Genomic DNA, 17547 nt, shown 5'->3' with positions numbered 1-17547 from the left:
GGTCAACATTGACTTTTAGGATTGCTACCTCCAATAGGTGGCACTAGAGTTCTAGTCCTCTTCCTCTCTGAAGAGACAATTTGCATGATTTGCTATTTTATAACACGGGAGAGGGAGGTTTGGGACTGACGAATATCCATCTTTATTATAAGTCATGCATGATTGATTCCCTTAAAGAGTGGTGGGATACTACATCCAAACACTCGGGTGCAAATGGAAAAATCCAACACCAAACTCCACTCTACTAGACTAATGATGGAGGCGGAGTTCTTACATCACAGTCTTGCTCGCTTTCTGTGATGGAACACGCCCTCAAACTGTGGAAAGAGTTGATCTCTAGAAAGCTGATACACATCCCGATGAAATATGTCTCATTTAAAAGCTTTGATTTGGTGGTCCCATTTTCCCAATTCCATTGCTGGGATGATTATGGTGTGCCTAATTTGCAAGCCATACTTTCAGGAGTCTTCCTCAAAACTTTTGAGGATCTAAGATCATCATACCGACTCCCTGGTAATTTTTATTTCTCCTATGTCCAATTGAAAAGTTTCCTATCTACTCATCCAGCAATTTTTTCCCAAGTAGCCCCGTCTTCAATCCAACGTTTTATCCTGGGGAAAAAAGGATTTTCTAGAGGGGTCTCAGTCGCCTATAATTATCTTAACTCTCCCACAAATGATAAGCTTCAATACATGGTCAAATGGGAAAATGACCTAGGCACTTCCTTTACCCAAGAACAATGGCAATTAGCCATATCCTGGCCCCTAAAAGCTCATCATGTATTAACCATATGGAAATAGCAAAAAAAATTCAACTTCGCTGGTACCTCCCCCCTAATCGTATAGCCCATTTCTTTCAAGGAACTTCCCCTCTTTGTTGGAAAAACTGGCGAAGTAGGCACGCTTTTACACTCTTGGTGGTCTTGTTGTAAATTAAAACCCTTTTGGGATGATATATTTCAGATACTATCAGCTTGTACTGGATGCGCAGTTCCAATGAGCCCTGCATTAGCTTTATTAAACATAGGCATCACTGATCTTCCTTATGCTAATAGATAGCTCTGTTCTTTTGTACTTACTGCCACAAGACAAGCCCTCACCTCCAATTGGAAATCACAATAAATCCCATCACTGGATGACATTTGGCGGAGAATGGATTCATTCTATTCACATGAACTAATTCTATCATGGGACATTTCTAAAAAGGATAAAACTCAAAGATGGAGCGCGTGGCCTGACGTAAAAAAATTATTCTGTATTTAACAAATTATGTATAGCACGTACACCTTCCACCATTGAGGGAAACGATCTGATAGTCTGTGGAGTTTTGAATTAGCCAATTTACTTGGTGGATTCCTATAGATTTTTACACTTGGAGAGTATACCCTTTCATATATTTTTTTTTCTCCCCCTTTGTTAACTTACTGTTTTGATGTCCCTGTTCTTTCCGCTACCCCAGCCGAGAGGAAAGTTTCAACATTTTCAGTTTATCCTCTCTCATTCCCAGGTTCATTACTTCAGTGTATTTTTTGTTACTATTTTTCAATGTATCAATACTGTACGCTTTATTGTACTTATGATGAACCTGTTAATTTACCCCCCTCCCTTTGTTCTCTCCGTGGTGCCATCATGGGGGAAAGAGAAAATCGTAGTTACTTACTGTTAACGGTATTTCTCTGAGCCCATGACTGCACCCATATATTCCCTCCCTACACGCGTGGGGTGCGCACTTATTGTAAATACAGTTTAGTCAAAAAGTCACGTGGTGTCTGCTCTACGCAGTTTATTGATTATAGAAATTCTTTTTCTTAGAGTGTTGTGTATTAGGCTGAAGTTCCGTTAATGCTCTGTAAAACAACTGATGCGGGATAGAGGTACCGCCTTTTTATCTGTAGGTTTCCTGTCCCCGTGGGGCGGATCCCCTCTCTCCGTGGTACCGTCATGGGTTCAGAGAAATACTATTAACGGTAAGTAACAAAGATTTTCTTCTTCCGCTTCTTCTCCGTGGGCTCGCTCTGCCTGAAGCGTCCACTATTTCTCCTGGAGCTTCCACTCCTTCTTGTGCTGTCACTTCTTCTCGTGCTGCCACTTCTCCTGGCACCGTCATGAGGATTGCTCTGGTTGCGCTAACTGGAGTGAAATCGGGTCGTTAGACGACATGGCTGCGCACCGGTGTGCCTCTGGCCGATGCTCTTATGCAGTCTCCTGGTTTTGCTCATTTCATCCTTTTTTTTTTCTTCCAGCGCGCATGCGTGATCGCCGTTGCCACGGTCCTCTGCCTCCTCGTGCCCCGGAAGTCCTCCTTGCACTTCCAGGTTGCTCTGCCCAGTACAGGAGCGCTGGCTTCTTCCTCGACCGGACGCTTTCCGACCGCTGCCCCTGCATCGCCGGTGGACATATGCCTGACGTCAGGCATGTCATTCTCTCCTTAAGTGCTCCTGGCATTACTGCGCCCGTGCGAGCTCAGGGACTCTGACCTCGCTATGTCAGTGGGGGGGGGACGTTCATAGCTCCCCGGCGCTGCCGCACTCTGTAATGCATGCCACCCCTTCAGGGGGAATCCTGTAATCGGCTCCATGCCATATCAAGGTGAGCCAGGCCCATTTCGCCACGGCCTCACCCGCATTACCAGCTGGGGGGGGGGGGATACATATTCTGATCCACCCGTCGCTGCTTCCAGCTCTGGGGCCCCCGCTGCTCATATAATGCACACGGGCGGCTACCAGGCTGGGCATCCTCTTCTCTGCGGGTTCCTTCCAGGAACAGGAAACTAAAACTGAGGGAGCGAGGGGGACCGCCCCATTTATCTCTCTGTAGGTTTCTTGTTCCTGGGGGGCAGATCCCCTCTCTCAGTGGGTGCTGTCGTGGCGAAGAGAAAAAAGCTGACACTACAGATTTAAATCTGCAAGCCACAAATAAGCAACGCAGCATGAGACCTCAGGATTCTTATTCACTTTGCTGGCATCAGGGAATCTGCACGGGAAAAAAAAACACAGCAAAAACGTAAGGTGTGCACACAGCCTTATTTTGAGGCATAAGCAAATTGTAAATACCACTGCCATACAGCACGTTATTTTTACGGCATCAGATTTTTATATTTTTTGTTCTCATATATGAGCAAATTTCACAGATTTTGATAAACAACTAGACACAATATTAGAAGAAATCTATTTATTTACTGCCGCAGGGTAATGACCGTGTATAAGCATCTCAAACTAGTATTTATGAAACAAATATTCCAACATTTAAAATGATTCAATTGCTTTTCTATTGTAACGCATTTGTACAAAATATCCGACTGTCATTTTACATTTCATATAAATTATCCTTTATTTACATGTAATACTTTCAAGGAATAGAATTGCAGCCACAATCATCAAATACACAACGAATGGGAAAATATAAAAACACCCCATTAGGATAAAACCTATTTTCTTTCATTTATACAATGTAGTAAAGGTAAGGTGCTTGACCCCTTCTCTAGTGCGTGGTCTGCATCGCATTGCTGGGAATATACTGCAGGCCCCTAGAACAGTGGTGGAGGTAAAAGCAGCAATACATTTCAGAAAATCACTCGGTAATAAGCAGAGGAGGTCACATCACTGGTCACTAGATAGAAAAGGGATAAGGAGATGTGGTATGTAACCACCTTCCATTTAGTCCAGGTATGGCTTCAGATATTCACAATCACAGAATGTGTGGCAATCTAATGGGAGCTGCACATACACAGATGCTTTGTGACAATACATCTATAATGTGCATGTACTAAGTAATGTGTCACTTTCTTCCATCTGCCCACTCTCCTACTGTCCGTAGGTTAGCAAGAATGGTGGGGGGCAGACAAAAAGTAACAAATGAACGCAGTATTTGACTACGTGAATGGTCTGCAGTCTGTGCCATGATGACGCAGTCTGCATATGAAATGCAAAGATAAAGATATACAGATTACTAGCACACTGAACTTACAAAGGTGCCTGGATAAGATATAAGCAGCGGTCCGGAAAGCTCCACTTTTGTCTTGTGTGGGATCATCATTGCTGTTTATAAAGGGGGCTGCCTGACTGGCTTATTTCAATACCCAAGACAGCCTCCTCCTCTAAAAACAAAGCTAAGCTACGGAAATGCGTCAGTCATCCAACCCGCTTTCACACAACACTATTGATATACTGACAAGAAACCTTCAGTTTCAAGCACAAGACAGAAGTGTAGCTGCTAGGGCAGATCGGGACGCCTTTCTAAATACAAGCTTGGGCTCATTCAGACATCACATTTTTCTATTATGCAACAAAAAAAACACGGAACAATTTTCATCCATTTTTACCATCAGTCTCTTTTTTTCATGCGTTCGAGAAGTTCGGTCACGTTTCTCTTATCAAACAAACATGAAAATTTGGCAGCACATGGATGGTATCCAAGAGCTGTTCGATTATTTGCCGGACCCATCGACTTGCGTTGGTGAGCTTGATCTGTGACTTGGATCTAAATTGAACATGGTTCCGTGTTTTGATGCGGATATGTGAACACCCCCATCGTCCATAAGAGTACAAGGTCTATCCGTGAAACACATGGATAGAACTCGTATGTCAAAGAGTGATGTCTGAATAAGCCTTAAAAGCAGCAATTCTAGTAACAGTTGTATGAGCAGGGATTGCTAACAAAATTAAAAGACTAAAGGTGCAATTTAATGTGTTTTTACTACAGGTAGCCATGCAGCTATGAATTATGGTAGAAAAAGTAAAGTCTTGTTGTAGACATGATACCATACCTGCTCCATTTCTGCATTCGCCACTAAATGATGGCTTATGTACGATGACATGAGACCAGTGACAGTCCCTGCGGTCTTTACTTTACAATTGCATATTTCATGTTCTGCATAGAAACATATCAACCCCAGTACAAGCTCGCATGTACAGATCAGGAGATTATATACAATCAAAAGCAAAAGTTTGTCAAAGGGTCGGGTAAGGTACTAAGTAGTAAAGTGTCGTAGGCATAAAAAGTATCAGGACACCACATTGTAACCGGGACCAATATTAGTCCCTTCAATTCTGTTGCAACTAAGACTTGAGTCACGGTAAGCTTTAGGGCACAGTCAGACGTCTGTATAACACGAACGATCGCATCACAATGCTCAGACTGGGCGGCAGCTCCCTGACCCGAGCGTGACAGCATGTATTTGTATGCAGCTGTCAGGCACAGATCTGGAAAGCCGCTGGCCAGTCTGTGAACGGTGTTGCGATCGTCGTCTGTGTTATACGGTGTGTCTGACTGCGCCTTTACCCTCAGTAGCTCCTACAGAACTGGTGGGGTACACTTCAAAAATGGCAGCCCTGTTGATTGTAGATGATGGATGTAGTTTAACAATTGCACGGAGGATTAAAGATCTTTCTGAAACTGGAAATTATTAAAGTTCAACTTCTACATTTTCATATAGGAAAATAATTTAATAGTAGAAAAAAAGCCATATGCATTTACAAAGAAAGAGCAAATGACAACTTCTCACATTATATTGTGACTTTGGTTACTCTGCAAAGAATACATTTGGTAACTAGGTTAAAAGTGAAGTAGTTTTTTTTTATATATATAAAACTATACATGAGATTAATTGTAAACGTATAAAACTCTGTAAACATGTTGGTTCTGAGTAACTGTGCAACATTGCAAAAAAATAATGTGTACACACTCTGGGCTAATGGAAGTGTTCAGCATATTAATACAATTCCCAGCCAACTACTGAAAAATAGAGATTTCCTTTTCAAAACTATGTCCAAAAATTATCCATCATCAGCATCAAAAACACAGAAGACAAGATAATTAAAGAATAATGTGGCAACATCACTCTTTAAAGTTTGAGTGGGGATGTGTGCTTTAACTACATTAGGAGTAAGACCATTCCTCTGCCTGAAGCAGCAGTCTAAATATGAGAAAAGGGAGAGATTGATCTAAAAATGACCTGTTGTGAAGAGTGGCCAGTTTTTGGACTTGTGTTACTCTCACTGGTCCTGAATTACTCATCTTAATGCTAAATTGCTTGCTTATTTGTATCCAGCAAATGGTTCAAGGGACATAGGCCTTTTCATGTAATGCTGATAGTAAAAGCAGAATCTGGCCACTCTTGACCTGCTGACAGGTCCTCTTTAAAGCCGTATGATTCACTCAGAATGATATACTAACATTTAATTTTTAAACAAATATTTGAGTTGTAAAATATCTGCACATTATTCTTACACATATTACTGCTAAAAAAAAAAGCTGTTAATATTTTGAAGAAGACACTTTAGTGAGTTACATGGCAGTCCTCTGAGCCAAAAGCATCACATAGGTAGGTGCTGAGAAAATAATTTATATTTGCAGCCAGATTTCTCTTACGGGAGCTCATCAGCGGGGAACAGTATATTTTCAGCAAATTAAGTGTTTAGAGGCCACTTTAATTATGTAAATTTTGTGTATGCTCATAAAACTGGCCGGAAAAACCCTCCTCTTCCCAGAAAACTTCTCTATGCGCGCTCTAAAAATCAGGGCCTGTGAACCGACACCTGCCTTTTTTCTGACTCGCCAATAAGCCCGATAACCAATGGAAGAACCCTGAGAAATGACATATGTGGCACACCCAAGGATGAAACTGATTAGATGGGTACTCACAGCATACGTTGGCCTACCACTATGATAGCATTCCCAACTCGTTAAACCATGAAGAAATAATCCAGCTCCCCCACTGTATGGATGGACTAACAACGGTACGTGGAGTTCTAATGAGAGTGATGAGAATTGTATATTTTATCAAAAAGCGTTAAAATACTGAGTGGTTCCATGTGAATGTCACTTTTGGTATTGAAATCATATAGACAATTTGTCAGAGAAGCTTTCGTGTCACAGAGGACTTTGCTCAATGTTGGGGTTTAAGAAGTTGTTTTTTTTTTCCAGAATTTTTTTGTGACCGTATTCATTTCACAGCTTATAAGTCAGTAGTTTTAATGACCAAGTAAGATTGACGTCTGGAGAGGTAACCAATAGATCTAAAAGAAAGAAAATGCCATGTTATGCAAGACGCTGGAGAATCTTGGCGGATGATCCGTGTGTAAGGCGGTGTACGCACTTGCTCTGTGCAGCTACAAAGGAATATCTTTCTGGTCACCTTCTAGAAATAGAAGAACTTCTCTAGGAAAAATGGCAAAACACAAAACAATACAAGTTCCCTGGGGAAAAGTCTAGTCTCAGTTGTAAACGCAGCACATGTCAACGCTTCATGTACTTTAGTCCACCCCATCAAAACCTTGAGCATTTTCTATTGCTATGTGCAGCTTGTCCCATAGGTCCTCAAATGACTCATAAGGTGGCAAATCCAGGCGGTTAAAACTAAGAAAAAAAAAAAATAATTTAGGTTAACAATGTGGTCACACAGCAAACAAACAGAACAATTTACACAAATTGCACAATACAGGCAGCGTGTTTTTTCTTTCTTTTTACAGCGTTCACTGTGTAGGTTTAATAATGTTATAACTTAATAGTTTTAGTTGTTATGGATGCAGACACACCAAGTATTTTTTTTTCCCCTTTATATTACATTGTCTGTTAAAATGCTTTCCAATGTACATCATGTTTGTGTTTAGCTTTTTTTTTTATATTTTTTTTTAATATTTTTAAGCATTTTTAAAAAGGAATAAATAATTGATGAATTTATCTTTATAAGTTTGAAAGAGAGGTACGAGGGTAAGCTCACACTAGGCGTTTTTTCACCATTTTTTTGCATACTAGATTAGTCTCTTGTGAGTGTTCTTCAGAAGAGAAGAAAAAAAGTGCAGTCCTATTCCACAGAATCAGGTTTTGGCCCAAAAAACACAGCAAAACACGATACCTGTGTTTTTGGTGCGTTTTTTCAGCGTTTTTCTCCACCCATTCAAGTCAATAGGTGAATAATGCTCAAAGTAGTGACATGCTCTATGTTCTAAAATCTATGCAAAGCACAAAATACTGATGACAAAAAAAAAAAACGTGTGTGCATATAGGCTTTTCTGGTACTGGAAAGCACAGCTGAAAATTATCATAAAAAAAGCATTAACTCCTAGTCTGAGCTTAGCCATACAATTACGAGGCACTGAATATGCCAAGGTAGCAAAATAAATACAGAAAAATAAAATACCCTTTGTAGCATCAATAAAAATCATCAGAGAACAGAAAGTTGTTTTTTTTTTTTTTTAAACATCCCACTTGGGAAGTTGACCCTCAGGTATATATATATATATATATATATATATATATATATATATATATATATATATATATTATACACACACACACACACACACATACATACACACACACATATATATGTATGTATACATACATACTAAATCGTATGTGTGTGTGTGTGTAAGTCAAACATTTTATGAACACAAAGATTACAGTAAATCACCATGTGTGCGCTCTGGGAAGTTTATCAGGTGAGCCCCATTTTTCAACTGTAAACAACTGTGGTCCATTTGAGCCTGAAATGAAACATCATAGGAGTTAATGGTAGATAGGGAAGACTTCTCAGTAGGAATAATGCTACACATCACATTGTGGAATACCAGTCACAGCTTCATGGTAGGGACTCTTAGAAAATCACAGTGTCATAGTAAAATTAAGTATTCTGTAGGATGCCTGCTGTGATAGCAGTAGTGAATTTTTGTGGAATGGGACACTTTGCTATATAGTCTATTCTAGTGGAAATAATAGGATATCCCAATATAGAAGGGATGTAAACGATAAGTGGCCAACAATGTGCTAGGGCTGTTTTATGCTCCTTTCACATAATGTAATTAAAATGTCATATCAAAAAGGAGAATTGGAAGGAGGAGAGCGATAACCCCAATGGAAATATTAGGGAATGTTTCCATGCTCCCAGTCTGTTACATCTAAAAACACCTACAGGAAAATGGATCTTCCATGTGATGTAACTAGGACCATTTACAGGTACACTCTCACTTCTGGGCTTTTGCTAGCCACATCCTAAATTTAAACCTAGCTGTTCGAAAACCATAGAATATACGGTAATACCCCAGGGTCCAGCCTTACAGCACTTGGGCTGTTACTGCTCGTTTTAGAAAAAAAAAAAAAAAGGGACTCACATATTCTGCAGAGTCATCATTGGTGGGAAATAAGTATTCTTTAAAAAGGTTTTCTATGGTGAAAGTGTCTGTACTTCCGGGTGGTGGGATCTCTGTATGCAGAGCTGGATCTCACAACCTTCCATAGGGGCATCTGAGGTCTGATTGCGAGATGTCACGTTAATGGCAGGATTTCACAGATCTGAATAAACGAGCACCGTTTGCATTTTAACATTTACCGATCATTAACGTTACAACGGCGGTTACTGGTCAGTATCTTATGTTAAAGGGCAGGCAGCGCTTATGTTAAAGGGCAGGCAGCGCTTGTGCAGCCAGAAGTGTGACATATCACAGTCAGACCACAGATGCGAGAATGGAAGGTTGTGGAATCCCACTTGTTTTGTTACCAAGTTATTTGGTATAACCGCCTTGCCGTGACTGCCCGCTATTTTCTTACATAAAAAGGGGCAGCCACATATACTTTAACGTGTTATTCCCATCTTCATACATGGAATATCGCTTGTTTTCACAAGTCCTATGCTACAATATTCAATTTACAGCTTGTTAAAATTTTCAGCCCTTCTTGAAATATTAAAACTTCTCTTTTGCTTACATCTGTCAGACTAACTTAATTTCCTTCTATGATGTAATCACTGATTGGGTGGATCAAGGAAATGCTGTAGATATAGTATATCTTGACTTCAGCAAAGCATTTGACAAAGTCTCTCATACAATCCTTATTGAAAAAATGACTAAGTATGGAATGGACAAGGCAACTGTTAGGTGGATTCATAACTGGCTTAGTGATTGGACCAAAAGAGTGGTCGTAAATGGCTGCACATCCAGTTGGAAGAATGTCTCAAGTGGGGTACCACAGGGCTCTGTCCTGGGCCCTGTATTGTTCAACATCTTTATCAACGATTTAGATGAAGGAATTGAGGGTAAACTGATTAAATTTGCTGATGACACAAAGCTAGGAGGGATAGCTAATACTAGAGAAGAGAGAGAGAGGATTCAAAAAGATATAAACAAACTGGAGAAGTGGGCAGCAACTAACAGAATGGTTTTTAACAGGGAGAAATGCAAAGTACTACATCTGGGCAATAAAAATGAAAAAAGCATATACAGAATGGGAGGAATAGGGCTAAGTGACAGCACATGTGAAAAAGACTTGGGTATACTAATAGATCACAGACTGAATATGAGTCAACAGTGTGATGCAGCAGAAAAAAAGGCAAATGCAATTCTAGGATGTATTAACAGAAGCATACAGTCCAGATCACGTGAAGTCATTATTTCCCTCTACTCCTCTTTGGTCGGACCTCATCTGGAATATTGTGTCCAGTTTTGGGCACCACATTTTAAAAAAGACATCAACAAACTGGAGCAAGTTCAGAAAAGAGCGACCAGAATGGTGACCGGTCTGCAAACCCTGTCTTATGAGGAAAGGTTGCAGGATTTGGGAATGTTTAGTTTGCAAAAGAGAAGACTGAGAGGAGACTTAATAGCTGTCTACAAATATCTAAAGGGCTGTCACATTGTAGAAGGATCAACTTTATTCTCATTTGCACAAGGAAAGACTAGAAGCAATGGGATGAAACTGAATGGGAGGAGACACAGATTAGATATTAGAAAAAACTTTTTGACAGTTAGAGTGATCAATGAGTGGAACAGGCTGCCACGAGAAGTGGTGAGTTCTCCTTCAATGGAAGTCTTCAAACAGAGGCTGGACAGACATCTGACTGGGATGATTTAGCGAATCCTGCTTTGAGCAGGGGGTTGGACCAGATGGCCCAGGAGGTCCCTTCCAACTCTACGATTCTATGATCTTGCTGCCTACAATTCAGACCACCGGTGCTTGCTGGTTAGCTTGTAAGCACTGCATTAGATACTTCTGGCCAACTTCAAAACAGTGCTTACAAGCTCAAGTAAAAAAAAGTTCTTTTTAGCACTGCGCATGTTCTGCTGTCCAGCAGCGGTGGTCGGTCTACAAGGCAATGAGTTGCAAAAGAAAAAAGTGTTAATATTGCAAGAAAAGGATGAAAATATTTAATAAGCAGTAAATTGAAAAATTGCATATCATGTATATACAAGCACTATCTGATAATATCCATTAATAATGAAAAGGAGAATAAATGTCCACCCAAGCCTCACAGTCTTCATTAAAGAAGTCTTATTTTGTAATATTTTAGAAGATGTGCCAGCATAAAGAGCTATGTAAGTTACCTAAAGGCAAATGATGGGCCACATTTACTTACCATAAAGCTCAGCAAATCCATTCATTGGCACCCTTGAAGTACCAGTGACAAACTGCAGCAGGCGAATCCTCTTCTCGGCATCCATTATTAACACAGCCTTAAGAAAAAAAAAAAAAAAATTCACACATCATACTTCCAATCCCAATGTAAATAAACCAGGTAGCTAAAAAAAAATATCCACATTGCCTTTTACTTTTCCTGAGATTTTACAAGGATGTTTAGAAGGTGCAGCAATAAGAGGACATTTTCTACCATTCCCACTACACCCCGGTGCAGGGACATGGTGGCTCGTCAGGGATATCAATAACTGAACAATGAATTAAACAGACGAGTTCATGAAGCTCCAAGCAAATCAAGAGACCGCTCACTGCTGACTGGACCGGTGCCACGTTGTTAAAAGTGGTTATTTTTCTAGCGCCGATCTCTACAACTTTATTTGGAAATTCCTCACCACCTCAGTATGAAGGACGCCACCTTCTTGGGTTTAATCTGACTTGATGCCTGCATTATTCATTAGGATCCTATAAAGTATCTGCTTTCACCATTTACATAAGACAGCAGGTCATAGTTATTGCCTTTTATGAAATATGAGATCAGTACATTTTTATGCTAATTATAGTAGAATACTACAAATATTTTGGTTTCCATTCCAGAAATTTGACTTTTAGCAATGTGGATTTGATGAGATCAAAGTCAACTTATTTGGGAAATCCTATACAGGGTCATGTTAAGGGAGTTTCCTATTTGCATGTAAAAGGGAATTTAGTTTATACATAATTTATACAGCCAAGTCCAGAAATTTTGGGCTAGTGACCAAATCTTTTTGCGATTTGGACTCTGCATGCCACTTTTTTTTTTTTTTTTACATAAAATGAAACAACTTGGATACAACTGAAGTGTAGACTTTCAGCTTTAATTAAAGAACTTGAATAATATCCCATGAAACGTTTTGGAATTGCAACCATTTTCCTACAAAGCCTCCTCATTTCAGGGGCTCAAAATTAATTGGATAAATTAACTGAATCCTAAATATAGTGTTTATTTTTAATACTTGTAGAGAAACCATTGCAGGCAACAACTGCCTGCAGTCTAAATCACCAAACGCTGGGTTTCCTCCTTTGTGACGCTTTGCCAGGCCTTTACTGCAGAAGACTTCAGTTGTTGCTTATTTGTGGGTCTTTCTGTCTTACGTTTGTGAAGTGAGCGCTCGATGGGGTTCAGATCTGGTGATTGACCCCGCCATTGCATAATATTCCACTTCTTTGCCATATACTCCGAGGCTGCTTTCACAGTATGTTTTGGGTCATTTTCCATCTGTCCTGTGAAGCACCATCCATTCAAACTTGCTGCATTTGATTGAATCTCAGCAGAATGTATCGCCCTGTAAATTTCAGAAATCATCCGGCTCCTTCTGTTTTTAGTCATATCATCAATAAACTCTAGTGACCCAGTGCCATTGAAAGCTATACATGCCCATGCCATCACTCTGCCATCCATGTTTTACAGAGATGTGGTGTGTTTTGGACCATGAGCGGTTCCAAGCCTTCTCCACACTTTCTTCTTCTCATCATTCTGGTACAGTTTGATCTTAGTTTCAAAGAATGCTTTTCCAGAACTGGGCAGGCTTCTTCAGATATTTTTTGGGGGCAAAGTCTAATCTGGCCTTTCAATATTTAAGGCTGATTAATAGTTTGCACTCTGTGACGAATCCTCTGTATTTGCTCTCATGAAGTCTGATCTTTATGGTAGACTAAAGGCCCCGTTACACATAACGATGTCCCAGCGATCCCACCAACGATCCGACATGATGGGATCGCTGGGACATCGTTAGGCTGATCGCTGGTGAGCTGTCACAAGACAGCCCCTCCAGCGATCAGGACCAGCGAGCAAGATGGTATCTAAGGTAAACAGCGGGTTTCTAAGAGCCGCACGGCTCTTGGATACCCACTGTTTACCCTGGAAACCAGCGTGCACGCTGGTATCTAAGGTAAACAGCGGGTATCCAAGAGCCGCGCGGCTCTTAGAAACCCGCTGTTTACCTTAGATGCCAGCATGCAGCGTCACTGATCATTCGTCTCCCGCTGCCACACGCAGCGATGTGTGCTGTCCAGCGGGAGACCAACGATCAAAAAATGGCCCAGGACGATCCTGCACGATCAGCGATACCCGGGCAGGGGGGCTGGTAACTGATGTGTGTCACACACAGCGATGTCGCTGGCGAGATCGCTGTGACGTCACAAAATCAGCGATCTCGCTGTGTGTGACGGGGCCTTTAAGATACTACTTTACCTACTTCCTAAAGCGTTTTCTTCACTTGGGTGCATGTCGTAAAGGGGTTTTTCAGTTCCAAGCTCACCAGTGCGCTCTTTTTTTCAGAATGTATTAAACTTTTGAATTGCCCACTTCTAACATTTCTGTCAGCTTTGATGGATTTCTTCTTTTCTGTCAGCCTAATGATGGTATGTTTCACCTCCATTTAGAACTCTTTTGCCCACATGTTGTGGGTTCACAGCAAGAGCTTCCAAATGTAAATGTCACACCTGGTATCCACTCCAGACCTTTTACCTGCTTAACTGATGATGTATTAACGAGAGAAAGCCCATGCAGTCAATTTAAGAGTTTTTCAGGTAATTGTCCAATTACATTTGGTACTTTAAAAAGGGGCAGCTACATATACAAGAGATGTATTACTAAACCCTTACTCCAATTAGGATGTGAACATCCTCAAATTAAAACTGAGAGTCTGCACTTTAAGGCTGTGTACCCAGGCTAGCGTTTTTTCGCGTTTTTACCGGCAAAACGCTTACAAGAAGCATCCCATTCATTTTAATGAATTCCGCACTTTTTGTGCACATTGATGTGCTTTTTTTCCGCAAAAAATTGCATCGCGGTAAAAAACGCAGCATGCTCATTAATTTTGTGGAAAAATCTGCCTTTCTAACTATATTCTATGAGACTGGGGATGCTCTGGAAAAAAAACGCACAGAACACGCGCAGGAAACACGCGTTTCCTGGGAAGGAGTCCGGTTTTTAGTCAGGAATTTTCTGCATACGTGGGTACATAGCCTAAAAGGAACCTGTCAGCTGTTTTGGCCGCTATAGGATGCGGCCACTGCCCTGATCTTACCTGCAAGCTAAGAAAAGTAAGTTTTATTATACTCACCTGGGGGGGGGGTCCGGTCCGATGGGTATCGCAGATCCAGGTCCGGCGCCTCCACCTTCTTATGACACCACCCTCCTACTTGGTTCATGGCTCCCCGGCAATGCACTCCTGCGCAGGCGTACTTCTCTGCCCTGTTGAGAAGTATGCCTGCACAGTAGCGCGATGCTGGGGAGGCATAAAGCAAGCAGGAGGGCGGTGTCGCAAGAAGATGGGAGGCGCAGGACCTGCAACACCCATCGGACCGGACCGCACCAGACCGCCCCCCCCGGGTGAGTATAATAAAACTTTTTTTTTTTTTTTTTTATCTAGCAGGTCGGATTGGGGGCTTATCTACAGCATTATAGAATGCTGTAAATAAGCCGTGAAAGGCGGTGGCCACATCTTATAGCGTCCAAAACAGCTGACAGGTTCACTTTAAGGCCATATTGATTGTATAACTATCTTAAACATGGTAGGGAAAACAACTAAAATGACAAAACTTGTGTCACTGTCCAAATATTTCTGGACCTATCATATAGTAGTAGTAGTAAAATTAGTAGTATATATATATGCACATACATACACAGCATTTAAGACAAAAGTATACATACACAGTACTGTGCAAAAGAGTGTGGAAGAAATGATGCAAGATAAATTAAATCAAATCAATAATTGGTAAGACCAACCTCTGCCTCCAACACTGCATGAACTCTTCTAGGACTTGCACAAAATCATGGATTTTGTAGGATTATACTCAGGTGTATGATTAACCAGTTGTAACAAAAACATAGTAATGATATTTTTTATATGTAGGTTGAAACAGTCAAACAGAAGCTGGTGTGTAGAATAATTATAACTGGGTGAGGAACTGCCAAACTCAGCTACAAATGTGAAGTTGTGGAAGATATTTTTATATTCCAGGTCATAAACTATGCAAGACTGAACACAAAAACAAGACACAAGGTCATTATACTGCATAAGCAAGGTCTCTCCCAGGCAAAGTTTTCAAAGCAGATTGCGGTTTCAAGATATGCTGTTCAATACTTATTGAAGAAGCACCAAGAAATGGGCAATGTTGAGAACTGTACACACAGTGGTTAGGGAAGTAAACATGGTGCAGGTGATGAAAGACACCTCATGCTTCCTTCTCTTTGAAATTAGAAGATGTCCAGTTATAATGCAGAACTGGCAGCAACCAGTGAGACCCAGCTATACCCAACAACTGTTGAGAGAAGTCTGGCAAGAAGTGGTCTTCATGGAAGAATTGCAGCCACAAGGCAATATATCCTACATGGAGAAAAGTCCAAACGACTCAACTATGCATGGAAACACAGGAACTGGAGTGCAGAAAAAATGGAACAGGTGCTCTGGACTTAGAAGTCAAAACTGGAAACAACTGGCTATAACAGAAGGAAGTTTATTTCCAGAAGAGCTGGATAGCAGTACAATAATGAGTCCGGGGATGCATTTCAGCAAATGGATTTGGCCTGGATTAATGGTGTCCTCAATAATGAAAAATACAGGCAGATGTGCTTATCCAACATGTAATACAACTTTATTCTCTTTTTCCTCTCTTCTGTAATACAAATTTATTCTCAAGCAGGATACAAGACCCCAAACATACAGTGAAGGTCACCAAGAATTCGCTTTACTATGAAGAAAGAAGAGTCCTGGAAGGGATGATCCGGCCCCCCAAGAGACACAAGATTTTTGCAAACCTACATCCACAGAAGATATGTTAGTTCGTCAAGATGTCTGGAACAACCTTCATGCTTCATTCCTAAAAAACTAGGTGCAAGTGTACCTAGAAAAACTGATGTTTCGAAGACAAAGGAAAGTCACACCAAACCTTTACATTTCTCTTTCGTTCATTCGCTTTGGATTTTGTTAATTCATAGAAAAACAAGTTACAAAACTTCTATTTTTCAATGCATTTCTTAATTTGCAGCATTTTTCCACATCTGTATACATTTTTAATATGGCAAATATTTTATATACAATTTTGTAATATACATTATATACACAAGTGTATATAAATCTCATAATATAATGTGCTTTATTTAATCTTTCACTGTCCAGCTTCATGTTCACATTTTAGAATTATTGTTACTTTTTTTGTTTTGTATAGCCAAGGTAGAAGACTGTAGCTGGATTATTCTTAAAAACCAAAATACAGTTATAATTATCACATGGGGGGGGTTTGGGACCCCTTTTCACCAACTCCTTACCTTCCAAAACCACTGAATAACTTGGTGTCCGAGACAATAACCATTCTTATACTTTGTATGTTCCCTCCAATTGTTGACATCCACATCTCCCAAGCCACACATTAGAAGCTAGAAGGAACAAAACAATGTGTTTACAAACTTTCCCTAATTAAATGCCCAGAAGTGATAACATAATACTATACCTCCAACTCATTTTCATCAAATATTTTGATCAGATCTTGAGGAATCAGTTCAAAAAATCCCTTAAAAAAATAAATAGATTACAGTATGAATTTGCATTTACAAGAATTTATCAAAAAAACTTTTAAAAAAAAACTTAAAAAAAAAAAACAAACAAAACAAAAACACGGTTTGATACATCGAAGTCCAATACAGAAAAAGTAACAAAAATAGATTTGATAACGTTGCTGTGTTCATATCAAAAGAGCACCTTAAGTTTGTAGTTTGTTTTCATTATCGACACATTGTGGTGTCAGGTTGTACTAACTACAGTACTGTATGACAAGACAAGGGAGCAGTATGAGTTAGAAACACCCTGCAAAACCAGACAAGACGACACAGGCAGGTGAAGCTGCATCTTCAATCAACTTATCTCCAGAAACTGGATTCACAGCCACACTGCTCAATACTGACATGCATGTGCAATGTTCTTTGTGTTGTTGCTTCTCCTCTCTGAGTGGAACAGAGAAAGAAGAGAAGGAATTCATCTCCCTTTGTATACTGTACATAATAGGAGACATTGTAGCAGCTTGTCTGCACCCAGCAACACAGAGACATCTGAAAATTAAAGAGCCTACAGACGAGAAACCTGGTGGACAATGCAGGACACAA

At 40.3% G+C, this 17547-nt stretch overlaps 1 protein-coding gene across 3 annotated transcripts in view; it reads right to left on the bottom strand.

Moving 5' to 3' along the window:
• Positions 1–3155: 3155 nt before the first annotated feature.
• Positions 3156–17547, bottom strand: part of NEDD4 (NEDD4 E3 ubiquitin protein ligase) — a 209801-nt gene continuing 195409 nt past the window's right edge. For all 3 annotated transcript variants that reach the window (XM_073587011.1, XM_073587009.1, XM_073587010.1), the window contains 5 exons: positions 16899–16958; positions 16717–16824; positions 11347–11443; positions 8413–8485; positions 3156–7355 (listed from right to left, as the gene is read on the bottom strand). In XM_073587011.1, the coding sequence (XP_073443112.1) occupies positions 7253–7355; positions 8413–8485; positions 11347–11443; positions 16717–16824; positions 16899–16958 (441 nt within the window). In that variant the 3' untranslated portion in view covers positions 3156–7252. The remainder of the gene's footprint in view (positions 7356–8412; positions 8486–11346; positions 11444–16716; positions 16825–16898; positions 16959–17547) is intronic.

The sequence above is a fragment of the Dendrobates tinctorius genome, unplaced genomic scaffold, assembly GCF_039654945.1.
Source record: "Dendrobates tinctorius isolate UK_male_01 unplaced genomic scaffold, ASM3965494v1 ptg000097l, whole genome shotgun sequence".
Taxonomy (NCBI): Eukaryota; Metazoa; Chordata; class Amphibia; order Anura; family Dendrobatidae; genus Dendrobates; species Dendrobates tinctorius.
This window is presented reverse-complemented; position numbering and strand designations above follow the sequence as displayed.